The sequence below is a fragment of the Phaseolus vulgaris genome, chromosome 9 (genome assembly GCF_051622355.1).
Source record: "Phaseolus vulgaris cultivar YP4 chromosome 9, ASM5162235v1, whole genome shotgun sequence".
In the NCBI taxonomy this organism is placed as follows: Eukaryota; Viridiplantae; Streptophyta; class Magnoliopsida; order Fabales; family Fabaceae; genus Phaseolus; species Phaseolus vulgaris.
In genome coordinates this window covers 40,068,675-40,096,348 of record NC_143506.1, presented here as the reverse complement: position 1 = coordinate 40,096,348, position 27,674 = coordinate 40,068,675, and the positions used below count along the sequence as shown (strand labels likewise).

Below are 27,674 nucleotides of genomic sequence, written 5' to 3'. Positions count from 1 at the left end.
GTTTCTAAATTAATTTTTATTATTGTTAAATGGTTTCTAAATAGCAACGGTTTTTCTACCAAATTTAGAAACTAAATAATTGATAGTTAAAACATTGGTAGCTAAGTAGATATCAATTTAGAAACCATTTAACAATAATAAAAATTAATTTTTTTAGTTACTAAAATGGTCTCTAATTTAATATAATGATAAGTATGCTTTGTGATGTTTTGAAATTGCAGTTAGGTGGAATGATTTTTTGTTATTGTATAAGAATTTATATACTTGTTTGTTCACGTTTTAAAATTCTAATGCTTTTATAATGACAAACGTATAAAATATACATGAGGCTAGAATTAGTACAAAACAAAAAAATATAAAGTCTTCAAACGAAACACATCTCAAACTATATATATATATGAATCATGACTTTCGAAAGATTAACATTCAGTCACATGAAAACAATACAATTTTTCATAACATGATTATAACTACAACTTTTACAACATAACAATAACTACAACTCACCAATTAATACTAATCATACAATAAGTATTAACATATAATATTTAAAATACATTTATGTAATCACTAATTATTAATATTTAAAGTAATTTTTATTAATAAAAAATTATAAAATAATCTCTAAATTGATATCTAACATGAACTACCAATGTTTTAGCTACTAATTAATTTATATTCTAAATTAATTACTAATAAGAATGTTCGTGATTGGTTATTCTAAAGCGATTAAATGAAAGGTTTCTTGGCATGGTACTAGAAATTGTTGAACCATGTGTAGCCAAGACGAAAAGGAAGGACAAAATTCCTCTAATCCTTCCTCAAGTACTTTTGGATTCTCAGAGAGACTGTCATTTGTCTCTTTAATTTTATCTTTAAAGAGTTTGTATAAGACTTTATTTCTTCTTTCACTATATGCTCTAATAATATGGTTGAATTTGTTACGATCGAGACTTGTGATGTTTGATGATAGGGTTTGTAAAAAATATGAGTTCTTCTTTAAAGAGCTCAACATTTGTTTTTCTCTCTCTCCTTTTAAATGTAGGATATAACAGCCATGAATGTGGTTCCTAGTCAAATTCATCCTAATAGTTGGGCTTTCTTGAAGGTTTTTCAAATACTATGTCATTTTCTACAAATTTCCCCAACCACATGTAAGTTTACCACATCTTTAAATGGTGTTCAACATGGTCCCCTTTTCTCCATCTCCATCTGCATCTCTTTCTTTAAAAATTTCTTTAAACTAAAATGCTTCTAAGATCCTAAAAGAAGGTTATTTTTATATTTAAACTATACTCCTCAGTTTCCTCTTTATTGGCAAAGACCGGATAAGTTCAAGGTAAGGGTCGAGTACTTTCTTGACGTCAATGATAAGATCATTACATCATTTTTTACTTTATACCACTCTTTAAAAAAAATTACATCTTTAAAATTTAAAATTTATGAAAACAAATAAAAAAAACGAAGCTTATTAGAAGCTTAAACGTTTCTTTCATTAGTTAAAATGAGTTTCTCATAAGTTCTTTTGAATCTAGTTTCTATAAATATATTTTATTAACATAAAAATTACATCTCATTTATTTTATGCACATACACAATTAAAAAAATTAAAGTAAACTCCAATTCGCTGTTTAACTTCATTTTTATATATTATGTTTCTCTTTAGAAGAAAGGTTTCTTAATGCAGATATTGTAGGTTGTACACAAATTTGCATGAAGCTTAATTGTGGAAGAATTTGTTTTTCTATTCAAGATTGTTGGAGGATTAGGAAACTAAAATCCTCTTATTTACATTAATACTATTTTTAATGGGTTGGAGTATCTTAATATTCTCATTTATTTTATTTTTTATTTATTTTATTTTTTATTGTTGATAAAAGAAAAATATAATAGTGTGAGACAGGAGAATATGTTTCTATTCAATTTATAGTTATTTTATGTATATATAATCAATTTCAAGTGATTAATGTTAATTATTATTGTTCTTCTGAAACTAAACTGTCTTCCTGAATGATAATTGTGTTTCTAAAAATATTATATTGATTATTTACTATATGCGAAGAGAAATTAACAATAGCATACGACTTATTAAGTACTAGTATTAATTATATAATTAATTAATATTAATAATGTTATATTAAAGGACTGAGTCTTATCATTATTAATCTTACTTCACATTATCACAAATAAAATTATATAATCGGGTTATATAATTATTAATTTTTATCTTTGCCTTTATATATAATTCATGATATTAACGATGGATGCATATTTAGCTTGACAATTTGCATATATGTGTGGCGTTATTACCAAAAATATATGTTTAGAAATTAGTAAAAAAATAATAATGATTTTTAAATCATGAACCACATAAGATAGAGTAAGTATTCAAACATGCGTTAATTATTAAATTTGTAGAAGAAAAAAATTAACATATGATAGTGAGATATTAGTTGTTGAAAATATATATAGATAGAGATTGATATGAAAAGAAATTATCTATTATATTTTTTACTAAAACATTAGTAATAATAAAATGATTGTGATCGATATTATTTTTTCTTTTTTATCTTAATTTATTTTTTTATTGGGTACTTAAGTCTACAAAATTATTGTTACTAAGTTGCTGGATTGTTTTGATAGATAGCTTGATTTATGTATTAATATCCTAATATTTTTTAAAAGAGGTTTAAACTTATCAGAATTATATTTGCAGAATATGACTATGTTTTGGTCATTTTTACCTGGAAACCTCATTTCTCTAGCATAAGAAATTTTTGTACATGGGTTGAAGTACCCCGAGTACTCCCTCTTATTAAATTTTTATTGTTGATTGTATAAAGTTGACATATTTTTTCTTTTCTCATTCTTCCTCCTTCTATTTAATGAATAATTCATTTTTATTCTTGTACCGATATTCACAATGAGAAAAAAAGTGATTTAGGAGGTCGACCCTACCAGACTTGAAGGGGATTGACATATCGAATTTTGTGACCAATTTTGAGTTTGAAAAGTCAACTATTGAGTATGTTACTATTTATAAAAGGAAACGAATTGAGAGGTTAACCATACTAGAATTGTGAGGTCCACCATACCAGACTTGAAAGGGATTGATAGGTCGAATCTTGTGACCAATTTTGAGTTTGAAAAGTTAACAACTTATTATGTTATTCTTTACAAAAAAATATGAATTCACAAATGGTCATGTCATCAAGCTTAGTGCAAACCCTTTAAGAATTTTTTTTTTACTGGAAAGATTGTGTGTTTATCCTAGTCATCTAAAAGTTGGAGGGAGATTAAACTTGACACTATAGAAAAGGGAGCAAGTAATGTCATTGTGACATCTTGTGTATTCAATGATTGACAAATTGATATTGAAAGGCTAAACGATCTTGTTCGAATTGTGGAAAATAGAGGCATGTGTTGGATCTTGGTTCCAGAAAAAATGATGGTAAATATGCAATTCTCAATAATAGATGGTAGTTGTTCAATGATGTTTTTGTTGATCATGGTGTAATGAAGTTTTGTGAGTTTTGGTGTTAATGTTAAAAGGAAAAGTTAGGTATTGATTAAAAGTTGTGGTTTTGCTTGACAAACATTAACTTATTCTTGTTACTTATATTGATGGTGTGACTCAAATGATTGATTTATTAGAGAATATAAAAAAGTGTCAGAGTGAAGTGTATGGATGTAACTTTGCTTAGATATTTTTGGAGAAAACATGTCTTATGAAGGAGTTGTAGTTTGGCATGCCCGCCTCTTGTGATTCTTCCACATGTGTGTCATTTTTTATTTTGGCATACTTATTTACTTCTTCCTCCTCTATGTAAAACTACTTCTCCAAAGCTTCTTCTTACCTCTTCCTTGTAGTTTGGATTGTCAATCCTTTTATTGTTTCCTACTATTTTGTTGTTCCATTTTTTTATCTTCTTCTCTTGCAGATATGTCCCTTCTTATTCATTCCCTCCTCCTTGTTTCATGAATAGGTATATTAAACCTAATGTTTTCTATAACTACTTGTTGTAGTTGTTTGTCAACTCTCTTTCATCCACTACTTCTTTAAATCTTACTACGTCAAATCTGTGTCTCTCTCCATTTCTTCTCCTAAAGATAAAAGATTTCTCACATTTTCCCTCATCTACAAAAGATTCTCCATAGATATTCCTCTTAATATTTGTTTGGAAAAATATTTTGAGTGGCTTGCCAATATTTTGTAACGTTTTTGCTATACTTCATTTTCATTTTTCCTATTTCCACTCTCCAATCTCCATTAGATATAAAAATATATGATGAAAAATACACTTTGATTAACACTAATTGTGCTATCAAAGTTAACCTTGTCTCCAATGTATAAATTAGACTATATAATAATTGTTCTTACAATAATTTTCACCATATTAGAAAAGATTGAAATGAAATAATTTTTTGATTCTTTATTTATGTTTTACTTAAATTGTTTAAATATCATCTTTTAGGAAAGATACTCACACACGAATAAAACTACAATGAGAAATATAATTAAAGTCAAAAGAGTTAACATGAAATACTTAAAAGTATAATGTTTATTTTATTCTATTCTAATACATTTCATTATATATTGGTTTAAGTCTCAACTCAACGTAGTCTCTCACATATAAGAAAAATAATTAAAGAGTTAGATTCTTGTTAAGTATTTTTTGAAACTTTTGACAAGTACAACAAGTTTTAACAAGTAGATAGTATAATTATTTTAACATTTTCAAAGGAGTTGCTTCAATATCTAGGATAAGTCATATTTATCATTAATTCATGATAATGTTTCACTGAAATCATGAAATTTAAATGGTGAGCAACAAATAAAGTTATAACCAAATAGAGTATGTTGGGTTTAGTTTGCAACTACACAAATATCATAGTAAATCATAATGAATAAAAAACATCTTTGTTTTCTCTCTTGTCATCATTCTACTCAAAAAAAAAATGGAGTTTACTTACTCTTAAGCATAATGTTATTCTTAAGAAAATACATATAATTCTTGTTGACTTTATTTCGCCATCCCCGATTATAATTGCCATTAAAATGGACATAACATTGATGCTTACTTCGAGGTCAATGCTTATTTTGCTTAGCTATATATTTTAGTTTTCATGTTTGTTGTTATTTTTCCTTACTTATTTTTCAATTTTTGACTTGTATTTGAGTTCCTCAACTTAACCTTACATCATATAAACACAATCACACCAATCTATAACAAACAAATTAACAATTTTAAAAAAAGATAAGCCTTTTTTTAATAGTGGATATAATGAGAGGAAGCGCTCACTTTTATTGAATAATAGATGGCTATTATATAGCCTTTCCAGAATAACCTAAACAATATTATAACTACCCACTAGTAACAATAACAAAACTGCTCATGACCAATCAAATCCTAAAACTGAATTAAAACCCATAATACTAGGTATTTATTGTTGACTGAACGGTAAAAACCTAACGTCTATAATCTTAACAATTCCTCCCTTAAATTGAATGTTAGTATTCAGTTTATCTCTTTCTCATAACAAACTCTTAATAGTCCTCTTAGCTTCAAGAAAACATCCAATTTCAACAGTTTAGTCATCACATCAACCAATTGTTCCTTTGTGCCACAATGTACCAATTCCACAAAACCTGCCTTTGTGAGCTCTCGAAGGAAATGAAACCGCACATCTATGTGCTTACTACGACCATGCATAATTGGGTTCTTTGAGAGTTTGATTGCAGAACTGCTATCACAGTAAATAATAGTTGGATTGGCTTGATTCTGACCCAGCTTTTCCAACACTTCTTTTAACCATAATGCCTGACATGCACATAAAGCGCAACAATAAATTATGCCTCGGTGGAAGATAAACTTACTATTGGTTGTTTTTTTTTATGACCATGAAACTGCTCCTGAACTTAATAAGAACACATAACCTAAACTCAATAAAAATTATGTGTTCTTCCCTCTCATCCAAATCTCTAGCATAATCACTGTCAGTGTAAGCAACAAATTTATCATCTCCTCCCTTCCTATAAAAAATACCCAACCCAATTGTTCCCTTCAAATATCTCAAGACCCTTTTCTGCTGCTTGTAAATGAAGTTCAGTATGATTCTCCATATATACCTACTAATAAGACTTACCACAAACATCATGTATGGTCGAGTTGTTGTGAGGTACATGAGACTACCCACAACCTGTTTATAGTAAGTCTTGTCCACCTTTACTCCATCTTCGTCTTTCATGAGTTTATAGCCAAGAACAATAGGATTATGAACAAAGTTACTGTTGTCCATTCCAAACCGTTTTAGCACCTCCAATGCATACTTTTTCTGACTGATAAAAGCACCATCAAATCTTTGTAGGACTTCAAGACCAAGGGAAATACCTCATCTTACCAAGATCTGCCATATCAAACTCATGCTTCATGGAAGCTTTAAACTATGTAAACATCAACTCATCATTTCCATTAAAAATAAGATCATCAACATAAAGACTTACAATTAACAATTTGCCTTCTTTTCTTGTCTAGATGAACAATGTATGCTCATACTCACACTTCTCAAAACCTTCCTTCATGAAATATGCTTCTATACAGCTATACCAAGCACGTGGGGCTAGCTTAAGTTTGTAAAGTGTCTTTTTGAATTTGTAAACCTTATGTTCATGTCCCTTTTGCTCATAATCGCAGGGTTGCTCCACAAAAACCTCTTCATTTAACTCTCCATGTAAAAACGCAGATTTTACGTCTAACTGGTGGATGGACCATCCTCTTTGAGCTGCAAGTGTTACTACCAAATGAATTGTCTCCATGTGCCACAAGTGCAAATACTTCAGTATAGTCTACCCATGTGGTTGAGTATACCTCTTTGCTACAAGCCTAGCCTTGTATTTGTCGACATCTCCATTTTCATTGAATTTAGTCTTATAGATCCATTTTACTCCAACCTTCTTTCCCCCCTCGGGTAATTCCGTCAATTCCCATGTGCCATTTTTGTTTATTGCTTCTATTTCCAGATCCATGGCGTGCCTCCATTTTTCACTTTTCAAGGCATCTTCATAGTGAATAGGATCAGTAGTTGCATGTACAGCTAAATGAGCTTCATTATCTTTTTTAGAAAGACCTTCCCCTTCCCCTGTTGTATAGTCTCTCATCCAGACCAGTGGTCTTCTATTCCTTTCTTCAGTTGAGCTAGGAGAGCTCATGTCCGCCAAAGATTCAGAGGAAAAATTCTCCCCTTCTATATCAGCTTCGAGATCAGATTCATCATATTCACTCCCCTATTCATTTTCGTCAAACACAATTGTATCCTCCTCACTATCACCCCATTCCAATTCGCACATAATGGATCTTTTATAGATCTTATCTTAATCCCAATTCATGTCTTCTTCGAATATAATATCCCGAATTATTATGATCTTTTTAGAAGTTGGATCATAAAGTCGATAAGCCTTTGATTCTTCACTTACTCCCAATAAAACACAACTTAAGCTCTTATCATCCAACTTGGTTTTATTGCTGTCAGGCACATGAACATGAGCAATACAACCAAAAACTCTAAATTGCTCGACTGAAGGCTTGACTCCACTCCAAGCTTCTTCTGGAGTTTTATTTTTGACAGCCAATGTTGGGTTGCGATTCAATACATGCACGATCCAGTTGAATGCTTCAGGCCAAAAACTCTTTGTGGAAGTTTATTTGCATAAATCATATTACGAACCATATTCATAATAGTTTTATTCTTTCGTTCCGCAACTCCGTTCTGTTGTGGTGTGTATGCAGCTGTCAATTGTCTGCGAATACCATTTACTTCATAAAAATTATTGAATTCTTGTGATGTAAACTCTCCACCTCGATCAGTACGTAAGGCTATAATAAATGAGTTTGTTTTCTTCTCAACATGAGCCTTAAAATTTCTAAAACACAGCAAAGGCTTCTGATTTCTCTATTAAAAAATAGACCCATGTTTTTCTACTAAAATCATCAATGAAAGTAATCAAATACCGTTTCTTACTATTAGAAATGGGTGTGATCGGTCCACAAATGTCAGCATGCACCAATTAGAGAAGTTGTGAAGCTCGCCAGGTGCTCTTCCTTGGAAATGTGTGTCGTTGTTGCTTACCCACCAAGAAATATTTACAAAGTCTTAAGGGAGACTTAAGTTGTGGTAATTCATTCACCATCTTCTTTTGTTGTAGAGTCTTCAAGCCTTTAAAGCTATCAAGTGGCCATATCTACAGTGCCTAAGTTGCCACATATCTTCTGTAATTGTATTGAAACAAGTAGATGCTATATGTTGTGATATAACATGGAGTATAAACATTCAATTTCAAGTCATCTTGGTCTCCATGATTAAGTCTCTCTCACGGTGAAACACCTTACATTTTCCGTTTTGAAACAAATTCGTAAGCCCTTTTTCTTGTAATTGCCCAATACTCAACAAATTGTTCTTCAATTCTGGAACATAGAATACCCCTGTAATTATCTGTGCTATTCCATTCACTTGCAGCCGTATATTACCCTTACCTGATACGACCATGCTTGTGTTGTTACCTAGCTTCACTGATTCTCTAAATTTTTCATTAAAATTTGAGAAATATTCCTTCTTCCCACACATATGATTACTGCACCCTGAGTCAAGAAACCATACATCTGTTGTATGGGCTTTATTCATATCCATGTAAGCCATCAGTAACATTGCTTCTTCAGTTTCTGCATAGTTGGCCTCTTCCTTGCTTGGACATTCCCATTGAAAATGGCCTAACTTGTGACAATGATAACACTCTACTGTGGCCTTGTCGAAGATTTGTCTACCTTGTCCTCGTCCTCTTCCTCTACCACGACCTCAACCCCTTCCTCCAGATTGTGTTGTGTAAGTAATCTTCAAAGCGTGTTATTCTTCTACATGATAACTCATGCGTTGTTCATGCACGAGCAGGCTACTTTACAACTCGTCAATGGTCAAGGTGTCAGTATCCTTAAACTCCTCAATGGAATACACAACATAATCAAATTTGGGAGTCAAGGATCTTAAAGTATTTTCAACTATAACAACATCTCCCTTGTTCTCACCATTTACTTTCATCTTGTTGGATATGGTAAGGGTCCGAGCAAAATACTCATTCACAGATTCGCCTTCCTTCATGTGAAGAATTTCAAACTCATTTCGAAGGGCTTGTAAGTGTGCACGCTTAACCTATGATGAATCTAGATATTTTTACTTCAAAGAATCTCATATGTTCTTTGATGTATCCTTATGAATGATCGTCTCCAAGATAGAACAATCTAATGCTTGAAATAGATAGTTCTTTGCTTTCAAATCTTTCAAGTTCTGATCGTCAATGTGTTTTCTCTAGGCATCTGTGAGGCCAATACCTTCTGTTGCTGCAGGAACCTCATTTTCAACCATGCCCCAGTACTCTTTAGAGCGCAGAAAATTTTCCATGAGCATTGCCCATCAAATTTCGGAACTCTTGGCTGCACAAATGAACTTTCTGACATGATTTTCTATTGTAGAAGACTGCTTTTTCTAGGTTTAATCATGCCCCGTAATGGAGCTCTGATATCAAATGTTAAAGAACAGAGAAGTAATGAGAGAAAGTGCTCACTTTTATTGAATAATAGATGACTATTATATAGCCTTTACCGAATAACCTAAACAATATTAGAACTACCCACTAACAATAGTAACAAAACTTCTCATGACTAATCAAATCCTAAAACTGAATTAAATATCATAATAATAGGTATTTATTGTTAAAACTGAATTGTAAAAATCTAAAGTCTATAATCTTAACAAATACAATAACAATAGTTACGAAAAATGGTAGATTTGAAACTAAAAAAACTTTTGATAACTACTCAAAGTCTTAATAAATATACAGTATAAGTTATTTTATCATTTTCTAGAGGACATGCTTAGACTCATATTCATATTTTCTATTAAATTATAATTCATACACAATACATTGTCCACTGAAATCATTAAATTTAAATAAATAGTTGGTAAGAAAAAAAATAAAGTTATAAGCAAACTTGCTTTAGTTTACAACTTCAACAATCTCATATAATGTTATAAGCAAACTTGCCTTTAGTTTGCAACTACAACAATCTCATAGTAAATATATCAATTATAATTCTATATTTTTCATTAATTTAAATAAAGAATTTGCTTTAAGTAGAAATAATTTAAGATAATAAAATTAATTAATTCTATACTTTTAAACATTTAGTTCAAAAACCAATTTTCTAATTGCATTTTCAATCTCAAACCATAAAAATAAAGAGATTCAGAAGCACATGTTTAGGAGATAAAAAATAGAAATCAATTAATAAAAAAGAAAGAAGATTGAGTATTTACAACTGGCCGGAGTTTAATTATTCCTAATCATAATTTGAAATGTAAAATAAAAGGAGTAAATTAGAGAATTTTATATTTTGTAAGCAGCTTGCTAACTGCATTTGATCTAAGATAGTATCTAATTTAATTAATATAGTAATTGATTATTTTTTATCTCTAAAATTGGTTTCTATTTAATTTAATAATTTTTTTAGTAATGTTACAAAATCATCCTTTTTATTTTATGATTGTTTGTTGGAGTTTTGAGATGAATTGATGTGAAGATGATGAAAAAGAAGAAGAAGAAGAATATATTTGCATTGAGTAGATGATGCAAGTTGGAGGATGAGGTTCCAAACAAAATGAGATTGTTCCATAGTCCACCAATGGGTGATGCTCCAATTTGTTGTGTGAATCAATGAAAAAGGAAAGCAAAAATCACCCACTTGTCAACCAAATATGCCTCCTCTTTCTTCTTTTCTTTTTTCATATTCCTATTTCTTGTTCATCTAACCAAACACATTACTCAATTATTCAACTTCACCAATTTCTATTCTATCTATTCTTTTAGAATTATACTTCTTCATTTCTAGCACATTCATTTTTTAGAATATATCCAAATTAACTCCACATTCTACCACAATTACTATTTATATCTTTATGCATTACAAAATTATAATATTAATATTTTCTGTCTAAGCACAATAGAAATGGCAAAAAAGAAAATTTAATTCCTTGTTTTATGATTATTTTTTTATCGTTTATTATTTTTTATATTTAAATATTATTGTTATATTTACTGTAGAAACTAATATCATTATCCCATCAAGATTGTTATAATATTCATCATTATTTTCTTAATATTTATAAAAGATTTGATACTATTATCACTATCACTATTGTATTATTTCTAATTATCATCTTATTTTCATCTTAACCATTAAATAATACTACTGCTAATAATAATATTATTATTATTATCTTGTTACTTATTCCATGCTTATCATACCAATTATCATTACTCCTACTTTTATTATCACTATTATCATATTATAAACCCAAACAAATTACTAATAGTTATATCAATCCGTGGTGATGAAAAGTACATACATTTAGTAATTTAATACATTGATAATTATTTTTTTGAAATATCAAAGTAGTTTAGATTATAAATATTTTTCTGTCAGTGAACAATACTAGAATCATATAATCATATCTATAAAAGTAGTTTAGAATCACAAATATAGTTACTCAATCTTAAAAAAATCCCTTTAGTAATTGATAATTAATTACTAAACTATTTTTTGACTCTTTTATAAATAAAAAAAATAGAGTTTAGTTTTTATAAAGACAAAGAATAGAATTTGTTCTTCTTTAAAGACCAAATGAAATTTAGGAGATTAACAAAAATACATATGATTTTGTAGATAAGGATATATTGTAAGAAGAATCTCAACTACTAATTTTGAGGATAATTCTCATTTGTTTCATTTTCTCATAATAAATAAATTTCATTCCTTTTATTTAAAAAAAATACGTTATCAATTACTTATTTTTTTACATTTAAAAATACATTTTCATTAAACCTTTTTTTTTTTCTAAAATGAACTATAATCAAATTTTTTCATCTCATATTAGTTATTTATTTGTATTTTAAACAAATTTAAGCGGGTTAAGTAACATGTCTTGTGATCAATGTAATTGATTTTATTTAATGAGACAACAATCTGTAGCTGTTTATGGTCTTTTTTTATTTATTTAAGTTTAAACTATTTATGTTATTTAAATTAATCATTTTTTCAGAAAATCCTCAACCAATATTCATGAAAAATCAGTTTAATCATTGGTTAGAATTTGTTGAATATAGAAGACAATGTAAATTCTAAATTGAGGAAATACAAGATAAACAAGGCAGAGAGCTTTGTCTATATTGGTGATACATTAACAAATAAATTAATATTTTTTTTTAATTAAAAAATATTATTATTAACAGTATCATATATATATATATATTTTACTGTTTATAGGTTGAATAAAACTTTTCTTTTATCTATTCTAAAAATTTGATTTGATTATATTAAATTATTTAACCTAAAAAAATGAGATTAAATTGAATTGAGTTGTGAATAAAAGAAATAGGTAGTAAATAAGGGTAATGAGTGTGAGAGAAATATCTAACCTTAATTAATGAAAAAAGGAGTTTAATATTTAATATAATTTGTATGTTTTTTGACTTAGACTAGGTTGTCACACGGCGGCATCTATCTCTGGTGTGTGGTTTGGGTGGGGAGTGTTTGTGTTCTCCGATTCTTCTGTCTGGGATTTTGCTCTGTTTCTTCTGTCTCTGTGGCTGTGCTTTTTCTGAGTAAATTAAAAAAAGCAGCAGCAGCAGCAGCAGGGCAAGAAGAAGAAGAAGCAAAATTCAGAGGAAAACAACTCTCAGAATCAAGAGTGGATGAAAAGAGCACACATCTCTGCCTTTGGACTCAGCACAGTTTAGTTATGTTAGCCAGAATCCAAGAAATCAAAGGAAGGAGAATAAGCGTTGATACACAGCGGAATCTAATAGAATCACACTACCTACAGTGTTTTTGGTTTTAGGTGCCTTTCTCACTTTTCACTATTCTTTTTCATTCATTCCTTTTCTGCTATTCCTCTTCTTGTTATTTATTTTCTGACCAAGACTTCTTTTTTAGCAAACCCTGTTATGGAGGATGGGAGTAGGGTTCCGGCAGGGGAGGACCCCTCTTACTGGCTTGATGCGTGTGAAGACATATCGTGTGATTTCATTGATTTTGATGTCTCTTCCATAGTTTCAGAGCAACCAGACAACCCTTCCAATCAGGACTTCTTCGGTGGCATTGACAAGATTTTGGACAGCATAAAAAACGGTGCTGGTCTCCCTCTCAATCATGGTGAGCCTGCTTCCAACTCTAATGGCACAGCAGAAGGAGCAGCAGAAGTCTGGTTTCCTTCCAATGCCACTTTGGCGGATGGGGGAAATCACCATGCTCCTGTTCCTGCCCCCACTGATGCTGCTTTTGACCATTCTGCTACTGTTCGGAATAATGGGTCGAGTAAGGTGTCTAATGGGAATGAAGGGGGAATTTTGGTTAATCATTCTCAAGAAAGAGGGGTTCTGAATGGTGGCCATGAGGTTGATAGTGAAGAAAGGTGCAGCAAAAGGGCTCGGATTGGTGGCTGCAAGAATGAGAGGCCTCATTATGGCAGAGGTAATTATCAAGGCAAGGAGAGGGAGAGGTGTTTTAATAATAACAGAAAGAGGCCATGGGATAGGGATGAGGTTGATAGGAGGGATAGGGATGGTGGTGGAAGGAAAAGGGAGCATCATGGTGCTGTTGGCAGGAGGGATGTTAGAGATAGAGATTGGAGAGATAAAGAACCTAGGGGTTACTGGGAGAGGGATAAGTTAGGTAACAATGACATGGTGTTTCGCCCAGGCGCTTGGGAACCTGACCGTAATCGAGAAGAAAAAATGGCTATTGATGTGAAAGAGAACAATGGAAAGCTTGATAAGAAATCTGAGGAGGCTAAGGAGAGGGTTCCTGAGGAAAAAGCTAGACAGTATCAATTAGATGTTCTTGACCAGGCAAAGAGGAAAAATACTATAGCTTTCCTTGAAACCGGAGCAGGGAAAACCTTAATTGCTGTTCTTCTCATTAAAAGTATACAAGAGAGTTTGCAGAAGCAAAATAAGAAAATGCTTGCAGTATTCTTAGTTCCAAAAGTTCCACTAGTTTACCAGGTAGAATAGTTTTTCACAAATTATTTATTATTGAATGCTTTTGGTTGGAGACAACAATGAGATTTAAGTAGTGCTATGCAGGTGGTGTCCATTCACAATCGTGGAAGTTCTTGTAGTTCTAATTATTTGTATAAGTAAGCTGTAATAATTTCAGTTCTTTGTCTAATTACAGCAAGCTGAAGTAATCCGTGAGCGTACTGGTTATCAAGTAGGCCACTACTGTGGAGAAATGGGACAGGATTTCTGGGATGCTCGAAGGTGGCAGCGTGAATTCGATACCAAACATGTATGATTTAAATTTTCTATTGAAGATATGCTGATCTATGCTTGCTATCACCTTGTTTTTGTTTGTGTTAGTCTAGTGTGATTCTGTTTTTGTTATTATCTACAGTATTGCATTTTTTGAATTCAGATTCTGTTTTCTTCTCCATCTTTCTCTATATTTTGCTCACATCTAGAGTTGGCTACTGGTTTAGTGTTAAGGTTTGTATTTATTATTGTTGAAATAAAGTTGTTCATTTATACCCAATGCATATGTGTACTTCATATTGAAATTCTTGTTCGGATATCAAAATTGTAGCACATGCAGTCTTTGCAGTAAATGATTGGTCACATCTAGCTATATAGATTTTTGGGTTCCTAACCTGCAATAGGATATGGATGGGAAAACATTGTTGTTAAATGGTGGTGCTATGACACAATGGCATGGATAATTTTTGCCAACTTTTGAAGGGAGGCTTGCTATTGCTGTGGCATAGCCACACTAGTGTGTTTCTATTGTATAATTTTGGTCTTCCGTCATATTCCACTATCTGCCATTTACAACACAGCTGGAAAAATTGTACACATCTTTTCAGGTTTAGAAAGTAGATGTTAAAAGCCTATGGTCTTAATTTTTAGGTTAGAATAAATTTTAGTTTAATTAGTATACTAGTATGTATCAGTTTTAGCCTACTTTTGTTTTCATAAATTATATATGCTTTGTAATTATAATTGGGGTGTTGCTCATTGAACGAACTTTTACATGTTGAATTCATTTAAGATGGTATCACTGAAATGGAATGCTTTTCTAGTTTCCTTGGGGTATTATAATTCAGATTTCAGAATGTGTGGGGATGGTGAGATCACTTTTTGATGATTTTTCACTTGAGCTTTTATTTTTCTTTTTGTTCTAAGATGTTTATCTCAATACTCTAATGTTTAATCTGACAGAGATTTTGTGGTATTTGTATTTGTTTGGAGTTATGAAGAACTTATAACTAAATGACACCAAACAATCTCTTTGATGTTGGTTTTGGCAGTTCAGGGTCAATTAAGATACATACTAGAAATTAAGGTTACTTAGTCAAATTGTGCAATTGCCATCTGCTAAGCAACTATTGGTGAATAGTACAAAAGCTGAACTATTTCATTGTAACCAGACCGGATATTTCTTTTGCGGATGGTTTGGTGAACCAGTTCCTTAATGCACCTTGTTGTGCCATTGGTATGCAGTTGCTAGAGTTTTGAGGTTTATCAAAGGATACTTAGGAAAGGTTTGTGTATGGGAATTGGGGACATAGGGATAATGTTGCTTATATAAATGCACACTGGGTTTTATCTCCTTGTCACAAAAGGTACACCTCAAGATAGTGTTCTCATTTCATGGAAAACCAAGGACTAAAAGGTGGTTTCGGGAATACCAAACTAAGACTTATATTGAAAATATGAAGTTTTTAAGTTGCATCTAACCCAATCTTCCCCGAATGAGCCAAACATATAGAAATTGCTGCTACTTAATTCACGAGAAGATTGCTTTTGGAGAAATTAAATTGAGATATTTTAATTACCCTTTTTTGTACTTTCTTTGTATTATTTTTTAATATTAAGAAGCAGTGCATGACTTACTGCCAGTAAATCGTACTAAAAGAAATGACTCCATGTGATTTTGAAGTTGTGCTGGTATTTGTTTCTGCAGCTTTTATCCTCAATTTGATAAAAGTTGTTGGCAGATTTTTTTCTATAAGATTCTCAAGTTTTCCCTCTCTTGCCCTATTTATATTTCCACTGTTCTTCTTTGGCCAGCTGTGTGTTTATACTGCAATTACTCAATTTGCTTTTCTTTCTGTAGGTTTTAGTCATGACCGCTCAAATTCTTTTGAACATTTTGAGGCATAGCATAATAAAAATGGAAGCAATCAATCTCTTGATTCTGGATGAGTGCCACCATGCCGTGAAGAAACACCCATATTCACTGGTGATGTCCGAGTTCTACCATACAACTCCCAAAGAGAACAGGCCATCTGTATTTGGAATGACTGCTTCTCCTGTTAACTTGAAGGGTAGCTATTCAATTTCTCAACTGAGCTTAGGATCTGGTGCTTTGTTACTAAGTTTTTAAAGCTATGATTTGTCTTGAAATTATGGGATTTTAGGTATAAGAGGGAGAAAGAATACAAGAGAATGAAACACTAATTTTATATCAACTGAGATGCATAATATTGCAGCGTATTCATGTGTTTGATGGGTTCTTAAAACTAACAATTCTAACCTTTAACCAAACCTAACTAATTAAGGAAGCAAATTATGATATGATAAGGAGATTTGGTAACTAATCTTAAGAGATAATGAGGAAATAGGGAAAAGACACTTAGAGGATAATCTAGATGTGACCATATCTTTTCCTAAACATTTTGCTTGGGGTTTGAAACCCTGTTCAACAACTTAGTATTCTTTTATTACATGCATTGTTCATTCATTGAGTTCTTCATGCTTGTGATATATTCAGGTGTCTCCAGCCAAGTAGATTGTGCAATAAAAATTCGCAATCTTGAAAGTAAGTTAGATTCTATAGTTTGCACCATTAAAGATCGTAAGGAGCTGGAGAAACATGTGCCAATGCCCTCTGAAGTTGTGGTCGAGTATGATAAAGCTGCCAGTTTATGTTATCTACATGAGCAGATAAAGCAGATGGAGGTTGAAGTTGAAGAAGCTGCCAAATCTAGTTCAAGAAGAAGCAAATGGCAGTTTATGGGAGCCAGAGATGCTGGAGCTAAGGAAGAGCTGCGCCAAGTATATGGAGTTTCTGAAAGAACTGAAAGCGATGGAGCTGCAAACCTAATTCAGAAGTTGAGAGCTGTTAATTATGCACTTGGTGAACTGGGACAATGGTGTGCATACAAGGTACAGACTACTTCTTGGAGAATGAGGAATCTTGAGTTTCTTGGCCATCTTTATAAAGTGTCTTTCTTTTTGCAGGTTGCGCAATCCTTTTTAGCAGCTTTGCAAAATGATGAAAGGGCCAACTACCAACTTGATGTCAAGTTTCAGGAATCTTATCTGAGTAAAGTTGTTTCTCTTCTGAAATGCCAACTGTCAGAGGGTGCAGTTTCTGACAAAAACGCTGATATTGATGACTCAGAGAATGGTGCAGCTCAAAGTGTGTCTGAACATGAAGAGATGGAAGAAGGGGAACTTCCAGACAGTCATGGTGAGCTGGGTTGTTGATACGAAACTTTGTAATGGTTCAAAATTTCATCTGCTTAAATTTGTAATTATCCAGATAAGCTATATTTGTTATTCTTTAATTTGGCAACATCTTAGAGTATATAAGAAATTGGATTACTATGAAATTTATGAAATATATTTCTCATGTGAAAGAGCGGTCATAATTCACCATATATCTAAATATTTCACATGTGAAAGAGCGGTCATAAAATATCAATGATTGAGATGGAATGTAGTTTGATATTTTATTTAAGCTGACACATTTTTGTTTAGTTGTCTCTGGCGGAGAGCACGTGGATGTTATTATAGGAGCTGCTGTGGCTGATGGCAAGGTGACCCCCAAGGTGCAGGCACTAATCAAAATACTTCTTAAGTATCAGCATACAGAAGACTTCCGTGCAATCATCTTTGTTGAGCGTGTTGTGTCTGCATTAGTTCTGCCCAAGGTTGATAGACAAACATTACTGCTATAGTTTCTTTTGGTTGATTCAGTTGCATAATGAAGATCCTATTGGTTCATTGTGTGCCAATCTGGCAGGTCTTTGCAGAGCTTCCATCTCTTAGTTTTGTTAAGTGTGCAAGCTTGATTGGTCACAATAACAGTCAGGAAATGCGGACCCACCAAATGCAAGATACAATTTCCAAATTCCGTGATGGGCGGGTAATATTTGTATTTTGTTAGCATGGTTCAGCTATCAGTTTCACATGTCCAGAAATAATCTTTTCTATTCTCTCAATCTCACCAATGCACTCATTTGTAGGTCACATTGTTAGTTGCCACTAGTGTTGCTGAAGAAGGACTTGATATCCGGCAATGCAACGTTGTTATTCGCTTTGACCTTGCAAAGACTGTTTTGGCATACATTCAATCCAGGGGACGTGCCAGAAAACCTGGATCTGATTACATCCTGATGGTGGAGAGGTACTGGTTGTGACAATTTTAGCTGTTGTCAGTTTCCTTTTCAGAATCATTTTGCCACATGTGCCGAGGCTCTTGCGCTAATTGGCTATGCTATACAACATGAACTTATTCTTTATTTAGTGTCAGTGATTTATTTGAAAATTTTGTTTTAGTTTTTTCAATCAATAGTGAATTATTCTTTGTGGAAGTTTCTGTTTTTCTTTATCTGATAGGCATACTGAAAAATTGACACTGGATTTTTATTGGTTCTGTCATTAATCATCATAATGTTCATAATTTTACCAAACATACATGGTGTTTTATATTTGAGTGGATGGATGCCAAGGCATTGAACTCTTCCCCTCTTCACTACTTGTGATTTGTCTTGTATATAGGGGCAATTTGTCACATGAAGCATTCCTAAGGAATGCCAGGAACAGTGAGGAGACTTTGCGTAAAGAAGCAATAGAGAGAACAGACCTTAGTCATCTGAAGGACACTTCAAGATTGATTTCTGTTGACACCAGGCCTGGAACAGTTTACCAGGTGAAGTCAACTGGTGCAGTTGTGAGTCTTAATTCTGCTGTAGGTCTTATCCACTTCTACTGCTCTCAGCTACCGAGTGACAGGTGCTGCATTTTTGCTTGAGATTGGTAGTTTGCTTTACCAGCCTTTTATTTTTCAAGTAATGACTTGGATGTTTTTATCCTTTGTCCAGATATTCAATTCTTCGTCCTGAGTTTATTATGGAGAGGCATGAAAAAACAGGATGTCCCACAGAATATTCTTGCAAGCTTCAACTGCCTTGTAATGCACCATTTGAAAATCTCGAGGGCTCAATATGCAGTTCTATGCGTCTGGCACAACAGGCACGCCATCTTTTATCATGAATTTGATTGATTCTGCTTGTTGGTTGTGTGTTAGTGTTGTTTACAATAGTACGATAGTCTTTGTTTTGTTAACTGTCACTTAAGTGCTGAGTCAGCACAGTAGTCTTTGCCTGCTAAGCACTCTTAGAGTGTCTATAAATGTGTACTCTACTGAATATTTCAGTAATAATAAAATAGATCTTCTCTTTCGATTTCTCTATGAATATTAAATTGTAATACTATTCAGCTTTATCAAGAACCATTTGTTAATCTGGTGTTTTGCAGGCTGTTTGTCTGGCTGCTTGCAAGAAACTGCATGAGATGGGAGCATTCACTGACATGCTATTGCCTGATAAAGGAAGTGGGGGAGAAAGAGAAAAGGATGAGCAAACTGATGAAGGAGATCCACTTCCAGGGACTGCTAGACATAGGGAGTTCTATCCTGAAGGTGTGGCTGACATACTAAAGGTTGGTTCTTTCTGCAAGTTATGCAGTCTAAGCAATTTTTTTGTAAGGGTTTTGTATAGTTGACCAGTACACCATTTATCATATTCATTTTTTTTATCAGCAATCATTTGTAAGGTCAGATTTGTACACACTTATATACTTTAATTTTACCTTATCTCTTGTTGAAGTAATTTCCAAGATACTTCCTCACATCGAGGACTGAACATCTCAAGTACAAGACTAAATACTTGTAGATGATACGATAAACCCAACAAAGCTCGTTAGGATAGACTTTGATACCATCTTAGAAAGTGAATTTTAAACCTAACTCAACTTTACAAAACCGGTTTGTAAGTGAGGTTTGTACCCCATTTATATACTATAATTTGGCTAAATCTCTAGTTGATGTGGAATATTCAATAGAAAACTTGTGTGTAATACCTTTAATTCAGTGATATGATGCTGAATGTTGGTTCTTTCTGCAAGTTATGTAGTCTAAGTAATCTTTTGTAAGGGTTTATTATATAGTTGACCAGTACAGCATTTATCATTCTTCATTTTGTAAAGAAGGCTTGTCAGTTATACCTTCAATCCAGTGCAATGATCTTGAAGGCTTTGAAGATGGTTATTATTAAAACAAAGAAGTTAAGTGGAGAACAAGTGCAATCTAAATACTTCCTCTATAAATTGAATAACTCTGTTGTGTTCCAAACACACATAAGTCATTATCTGTCTTCTTGTTTTCTCTCTTCTCAACACTTCCCATTCAGGAAAAGAGCAGGGCTATACCTTCTACAAAAATGAAAATTCACCAAATCTGTATCTGTGCTGCAACATGCATGCTATTTTAGTCTTTAGTTACAGGATATGTTTATTGTCTTGACCTCATTATTGCTTAATGCTATTTGAATTTTCAGGGAGAATGGATCTTATCTGGAAAAGATGCTTGCAACAACTCCAAATTGCTTCATCTTTACATGTATGCTGTAAAGTGCGAAAATATTGGCCATTCAAAGGATCCGTTCTTGATTCAAGTTTCAAATTTTGCAATACTTTTTGGCAATGAGCTGGATGCAGAGGTAGTCATTTCTATTTGTGCTACTGCTTCTAGTTCCATTTTTTTGCATTGTAACTCATTTACTCCCTTTCTAACATATTCATTTTGTAGGTGTTATCGATGTCAATGGATCTATTTATCGCTCGAACCGTGACTACAAAGGCATCTCTTGTCTTTATGGGGTTGATAAATATCACTGAGAGTCAGGTTGAAAAATTAATCAGTGTCTATACTTGTTTTAAATGTTCATATATTTTTTTTTGAAAATAGTTTCTTATACGACAGAGAAACCTATTTTTGAATGACATGCAGCTGGCATCCCTGAAAAGCTTTCACGTAAGACTGATGAGCATTGTCTTGGATGTGGATGTTGAACCATCTACCACTCCTTGGGATCCTGCAAAAGCATATTTGTTTGTCCCAATGTTTGGCGATAAGTCTGTAGATCCTATGAACCAAATTGACTGGTGTCTGGTTGAGACAATAATTGGAGCCGATGCATGGAAGAATCCCCTCCAGAAAGCTCGACCAGATGTTTACCTTGGTACTAATGAGAGAACATTAGGTGGAGACAGAAGGGAATATGGATTTGGGAAATTGCGTCATGGCATGGCTTTTGGGCAAAAATCACATCCCACCTATGGAATCCGAGGAGCTGTGGCCCAGTTTGATGTGGTGAAAGCTTCAGGATTGGTTCCAAGTAGAGATTCCATGCAAACACAAAAGCAAATTAATATGACTACCAATGGAAAATTGATGATGGCAGATACCAGTACTAAGGCAGAGGACCTGGTAGGGAAAATTGTAACTGCTGCTCATTCGGGGAAGAGGTTTTATGTTGATTCAATACGCTATGACATGTCAGCTGAAAACTCGTTCCCTAGGAAAGAAGGTTATCTTGGTCCTCTGGAGTACAGCTCATATGCTGATTACTACAAGCAAAAGTATGATATGTTACGAATATTGTTGTCTCGTAGTTTTTTCCCATTTGTTTAAAAAAAATTCTTTCCTGATGCAGTCAAGACTCCCTATCCCATTTTCTGTACTCTTGTTTCTTTGTGTTTTGAAAATTCTTACCAATAACTTGTTGGCCACATTGCACCTCTAATATTGTGCAGGAAGAACAAGGGGCTAATCTTAATCTGTGAAGGAATCGCCTGTTGTCACCTCTAAATATTGCGGACTTTATCAACAATGTTCCTTGGAAAGTGACAATAACTTCTTCTTCCTTCCAGATTAGAGAAGCTTTTTGTGTCTTCTTGCACAATTGAGGGTGCGAATGGCTACTGGTCTTTTTTATTGCTTTGGTGTAGGTATGGAGTTGATTTGGTTTACAAGCAGCAACCTCTAATAAGAGGGCGTGGTGTATCATACTGCAAGAATCTTCTTTCCCCTCGATTTGAGCACAGTGAAGGTTTGTTCTCATAATTTCTATCCTGGAATTATTGTGCTTTTGCAAAATTCGTGGACTTATGTTTAATGGGAACTGTCAATTCATTGTATAGCACATGAGGGGGAATCTGAAGAGACACATGATAAAACTTATTATGTTTTCCTTCCGCCTGAGCTATGCCTTGTACACCCACTGCCTGGATCACTTGTTCGTGGTGCCCAGAGGTTGCCTTCAATAATGAGGAGGGTTGAAAGTATGCTACTTGCAGTTCAGCTGAAGAATATGATAAGTTATCCTGTCCAGACTTCAAAGGTATCTTGTCTGCTCCAGGTATTTGGCTTTTAGTTCTAGTTTCTTCAGTTAACCCATGCCTTCTTTGTGAACAGATCTTAGAAGCCTTGACCGCTGCCTCTTGCCAGGAGACATTCTGCTATGAAAGGGCAGAGCTTCTTGGAGACGCTTACCTGAAATGGGTTGTTAGTCGATTTCTTTTCTTAAAATACCCACAGAAACATGAAGGTCAACTTACTAGGATGAGACAACAAATGGTCAGTAACATGGTATTATATCAGTATGCCTTAAGTAAAGGGCTTCAATCATATATTCAGGCAGATCGCTTTGCTCCATCCAGATGGGCAGCTCCTGGGGTGCTGCCTGTCTTTGATGAAGATACCAAGGATGGGGAGTCCTCTTTGTTTGACCAGGAGCGGTCCATTTCTAAAACTGAGAAGATGGATTGTCACACAGATGGATATGATGATGAGATGGAAGATGGCGAGCTTGAGAGTGATTCAAGTTCTTACAGAGTTCTGTCCAGTAAGACACTTGCAGATGTTGTGGAGGCACTAATTGGGGTATATTATGTAGAAGGTGGTAAAAATGCTGCTAATCACCTTATGAAATGGATTGGCATTCAAATAGAGTTTGATCCCGATACGCTGGAGTGTGCTAGAAAGCCATTTAATGTTCCAGACAGCATACTTAGGAGTGTTAATTTTGATACTTTAGAGGGTGCTTTAAATATAAACTTCAAAGACAAGGGGCTGTTGATAGAATCCATAACACATGCCTCCAGACCATCTTCAGGAGTATCCTGTTATCAGCGGTTGGAGTTCGTGGGTGATGCTGTCTTGGATCATCTTATCACCAGGCACTTGTTTTTCACTTACACAAATCTGCCACCGGGACGTCTGACTGACCTTCGGGCTGCTGCTGTAAATAATGAAAATTTTGCACGTGTTGCAGTTAAACACAACCTTCATGTGCATCTCCGACATGGGTCCAGTGCCCTAGAGAAACAGGTCTTGTTTCCTTCTAATGACTTTTTACTATTACCTTGAGATGAATCATATGACCTACCTGCAATATTCCTAATTTCTTTAAGCGAGGTGATGATTTTGTTGGTTGTCTACAGATTAAAGAATTTGTGAAGGAAGTTCAAGATGAATTGTTAAAGCCAGGTTTTAACTCCTTTGGTCTGGGAGACTGCAAAGCTCCCAAGGTCCTTGGTGACATTGTCGAATCTATTGCAGGTGCCATTTTTCTTGACAGTGGAAGGGATACTTCTGTTGTTTGGAAGGTTAGTACCTAGCTTTTAAGCATACAGACCATTCCTTCCAGTGTTCATTTACAAAATGGAAGGAAAAAAGAGAAACTAATGAAGAATATTACGGGTCTCTCAATTTTGCCAGGTTTTTCAGCCTCTTCTGCATCCTATGGTTACCCCAGAGACTCTGCCAATGCATCCTGTGCGAGAGCTGCAGGAGCGATGCCAACAGCAAGCTGAAGGCTTAGAGTATAAAGCAAGTCGTATTGGCAATTTGGCCACTGTTGAAGTATTCATTGATGGGGTGCAAGTAGGAGCTGCTCAAAATCCACAGAAAAAAATGGCACAAAAATTAGCTGCCAGAAATGCCCTTGCTGCTTTGAAAGAAAAGGAGGTGGGGAAAACTCAGGAGAAGGATGATGAAAACGGGAAAAAGAATGGAAACCAGACATTTACTAGGCAAACATTAAATGATATCTGTTTACGAAGGAATTGGCCTATGCCATTCTACAGGTATGGCATTATGAAGTTACCTATTTAGTATTGCAAATGGATGGTCACTATATCTGAGCATCTATAACTTTTTTTAATACTGAAACTTGTAGGTGTGTGAATGAGGGTGGTCCAGCACATGCAAAGAGATTTACATTTGCGGTGAGAGTCAATACTACTGATAGAGGATGGACCGATGAATGTATTGGAGAGCCAATGCCAAGTGTCAAGAAGGCCAAAGACTCAGCAGCCGTTCTTCTCTTAGAACTGCTAAACAAATTATACTCGTGATAGATGGAGTGATTTTTATTCCCATTCTATCTAGCCAAATATTTAAACCATTCCTGTGCATCAGGTATTGAACCCAGCATTATCAACTGGTTCAAGACATGTCTCAATCAATGGTTGAATAAATAAGAAACAAGGGATGTTACTATTTTCTAATTTATTATATATATAACCAATTATGTGATTCCTCTAAATAATTATTATATATGTTACGAAATTCACAGTATCTTGTGACAGAGGATAGTGGTACATAAAACAAGTTGAGGACTAGAATACGAGACTTGACAGCCAGCATTAGGTGCCTTGTTGACACTGCTATTAAATGTTAAGCATACTATTTTGTAGCTTGTATGTAGTCTAGAAACAGCTCATGCAAATTATTAAATTCTACAGCGATATTGCTCTTGCCACTTTTACTCGAGAATTTTAGTCTATAATGAAGGTCACAATACGACTTGAGTCAACATTGACGAAAAACACTGCCAAATTATAGCTTGGAAACTGGTAAACATAGTTAAAACACTTCAATTTCGATTATTATACATGAGGAGTTACATACATTAAGCACGGTTGATACACCAAAATAGGTTGTATATTATCCGGCTATATACAAAAACTATAAAGTATAGATAGGTTTGATTAAGATATATTAAAATAACAATATATTATGGCTTATTCTGATTGTTGATGGAGAACATAGAATAACAGTTGTCTATCGCCTCAAGGTGTGCAGAATATACTCTGCATAGAGATCCCTGCACCAAATTAGAAGCAAGGTTAGCAGCGTAAAAATATGTAAGAGATTCCAGATTTGTACTTTTTTTTTCTCGTCACCTTACTTTATTTTTATGTTTCTACACTTATTTCATGTCAAATAAAAGGGCATATTTTAATAGGTGTAGCAAAATGTGACGTAAAATAATCGAAATTCTTGTACTATAGAGCAGTATTAGTTGCATAAACAAAAGCACGACAGAAGGGAATGATGTTAGTAGAGTGACAGAATTTTGTTTAATTCGATTGGATACATATACACACTTACATTGAGTACTGGATGGCATCAACAGCAACGCTTGCAGGTAGAAAGTCATTAACTGCTACTTCCTTGTGCTCATTCTTTTTGTCTTAGCAATGTGTTAAGAAACAAAACTCAAATTATGAAGAAAAGATAAAAACTAAACTTAGAAGATTGTAATGAATTGGATACAGTCTTCAAAGAAGCGTCGGATCTCAGAGATGCGATGAGGTGCAAGTTCTTTATAGTCGGTAAAGTGCTTATATTCTGGGTCATCAGCGCACACTGCAATAATTTTATCATCTTTCTCTCCCTGTGTCAAAAACACATTTGTTATTGCGTAATGGAAAATGGGGTAAAAGAAGTGGGAATGGTTTTATTGGCTTAGAAAGCAATACCTGGTCAATCATGGGCATGATTCCAATGGCCCTGGCTCGCAGGAAACAACCAGGAAGAACTGGTTCCTGTCCTTCAACCATTGTAGTTCATTCAGTAAGCTAACTATGTTAAGTGCCTATGTTTAGGATTTCTCTAAATGCAGTTAAGTAAATAGTAAAATAATAATGTAGAGAGCAGGTTAAATGATTGCTTGCTGTATAAAACATATTGATTTGAAAATGATAATGGTTTACCTGCATGAGGACCAAGACATCCATTGGGTCATTGTCTTCACACAGTGTGCGGGGGATAAAACCGTAGTTATGAGGATAAACAACAGATGAATACAAAATCCGATCAACCTGAGCATTATTCGGACAATAAGAAGAAAAATCTAAAGCACAGAGATAAAATAATCTGGCAGTAAGCTCTGTGTGAAATCTGTTTCAAATTCCACTCCAATAACCATGCAATTAGTTTGTACCTTAATTAATCCAGTCTTTTTGTCAAGTTCATACTTGACCTTGCTTCCTTTAGTGATCTCCACAACCTGTTGGAGGCAACTAACACTATTCAGCAAGCATAAACACTATTTCACTAGAAAATTGCAAGTCGGGAAAGGAATGTAGGTATATATGGTTCAAGAGAATAAGTTCTTGGAGACCCAACAAAGTTAGAAAAATTTGAGATCAGTAACCTAGTACTGTATTGCACCAGTGCAATGGTTGAGTAGTAGACTCCCCGTAAGACTATTAGCTTTATTTTTGGACCTTATTTTCGCAGTAACACAGAACAAACATTCATCCAAAGAAAGCAGAAGATGAGAACTTACACAGTTGAAAATCTGAGGAGCCTCGGGTCCTGCATATTTATGAAACTTTAGTTTTGAAACATGTTTTAAATCTTATCGGTGTAAATTGAAGGCAAATTGGCAATATAAAATATATATGAAGAAGCAATGTATAATAATATGTCAGCAACAGTACCAATTTCAAGATCATGCCAAGGATGGGCAGCCACTGATCTCCTTGACAAAGAAGAAAGAATCCTTTCATTCAGACGGGGAACTGGACGATTTTCTTGAGCTTCTTCGCCATTCTCAGCCATCTTGAAGGTATAGAACAAGGAAATATGAGATGAAAAAAGTCACAGAAAAAGGGTGCATGGAAAAAGTACAAAAGGAATGGTAACATGCAATGCAGATAGATATAAAAGGTTTGAGAGTAAGAAAAGAAGTACCTTGATGAGGAATAAATGATACTGATGGAAGAAAGTGTAAAGGGTTGAAAAGAGAGAGATAGAAGAGAATGGTGGAGTTGATGTGTTTATATAGAATTTTGAAGGGAATTTGAGAGACTTGGTCAAATTGATTAGAGCATACACTTCGGTTCTTCATGGAATTTACCACTCCACTTGTTTCCTACAAATTTCAAACTTCCTTATCTCTGCATTAACCACTAGATTCCCCGAAAACCAAGTTAAGCAAAATACTTTTTTAGAACTTCTTCACCTTTTTTCCCGTTTCATTCTTTTCTAATTTTGTATCCTCTTTACTAATTTGGCATCCCTTTCGATTTTGGTACATATTCTACAGTGACATCATAATAATTCATGTAAAAAGAATACTATAAAAAAAAAATATGTGAATAGCATGATCTGTTTATCTTTTTTTTTTATCAGCAAATGATCTAT

At 33.7% G+C, this 27,674-nt stretch overlaps 2 protein-coding genes across 3 annotated transcripts; one reads left to right on the top strand and one right to left on the bottom strand.

The window, feature by feature from the left end:
• Nucleotides 1-12,580: 12,580 nt before the first annotated feature.
• LOC137820126 (endoribonuclease Dicer homolog 1) lies at nt 12,581-24,783 on the top strand. 2 transcript variants are annotated; one of them, XR_016515490.1, is made up of 21 exons: nt 12,581-12,945; nt 13,041-14,110; nt 14,283-14,396; nt 16,221-16,431; nt 16,878-17,272; nt 17,348-17,579; nt 17,870-18,042; nt 18,135-18,257; nt 18,358-18,518; nt 18,893-19,126; nt 19,216-19,366; nt 19,652-19,834; nt 20,731-20,892; nt 20,982-21,077; nt 21,183-21,814; nt 21,989-22,284; nt 22,376-22,575; nt 22,650-23,564; nt 23,678-23,842; nt 23,955-24,322; nt 24,415-24,783. XR_016515490.1 is itself a non-coding variant. In XM_068623963.2 (21 exons), exons 2-21 carry the CDS (start codon nt 13,052-13,054, stop codon nt 24,590-24,592), a joined length of 5,853 nt encoding a protein of 1,950 aa, XP_068480064.1. In that variant the 5' UTR covers nt 12,581-12,945; nt 13,041-13,051; the 3' UTR covers nt 24,593-24,783. The 2 variants fall into 2 exon arrangements, 1 of the variants encoding a protein (XP_068480064.1); XM_068623963.2 differs by having other exon boundaries at nt 22,184-22,284.
• A 317-nt stretch (nt 24,784-25,100) lies between these two features.
• On the bottom strand, nt 25,101-27,371 carry LOC137820127 (soluble inorganic pyrophosphatase 3). Its single transcript, XM_068623964.1, has 9 exons — nt 27,222-27,371; nt 26,969-27,089; nt 26,815-26,843; nt 26,467-26,532; nt 26,237-26,344; nt 26,003-26,068; nt 25,797-25,917; nt 25,632-25,713; nt 25,101-25,344 (listed from the first exon to the last, which is right to left on the bottom strand). Exons 2-9 carry the CDS (start codon nt 27,087-27,089, stop codon nt 25,302-25,304), a joined length of 636 nt encoding a protein of 211 aa, XP_068480065.1. The 5' UTR covers nt 27,222-27,371; the 3' UTR covers nt 25,101-25,301.
• Nucleotides 27,372-27,674: the final 303 nt, after the last annotated feature.

Excerpts from the sequence above, each read along its gene's own strand:
- LOC137820126 (XM_068623963.2), top strand. The coding sequence starts at position 13,052 with ATGGAGGATGGGAGTAGGGTTCCGGCAGGGGAGGACCCCTCTTACTGG. Across the intron at positions 19,367-19,651 it reads CTATGCGTCTGGCACAACAG|GCTGTTTGTCTGGCTGCTTG; the intron begins GCACGCCATCTT and ends GGTGTTTTGCAG. Across the intron at positions 22,285-22,375 it reads TCGATTTGAGCACAGTGAAG|CACATGAGGGGGAATCTGAA; the intron begins GTTTGTTCTCAT and ends TTCATTGTATAG.
- LOC137820127 (XM_068623964.1), bottom strand. The coding sequence starts at position 27,089 with ATGGCTGAGAATGGCGAAGAAGCTCAAGAAAATCGTCCAGTTCCCCGT. Across the intron at positions 26,533-26,814 it reads CTCCTCAGATTTTCAACTGT|GTTGTGGAGATCACTAAAGG; the intron begins GTAAGTTCTCAT and ends TGCCTCCAACAG. Across the intron at positions 26,345-26,466 it reads AAAAGACTGGATTAATTAAG|GTTGATCGGATTTTGTATTC; the intron begins GTACAAACTAAT and ends AATAATGCTCAG.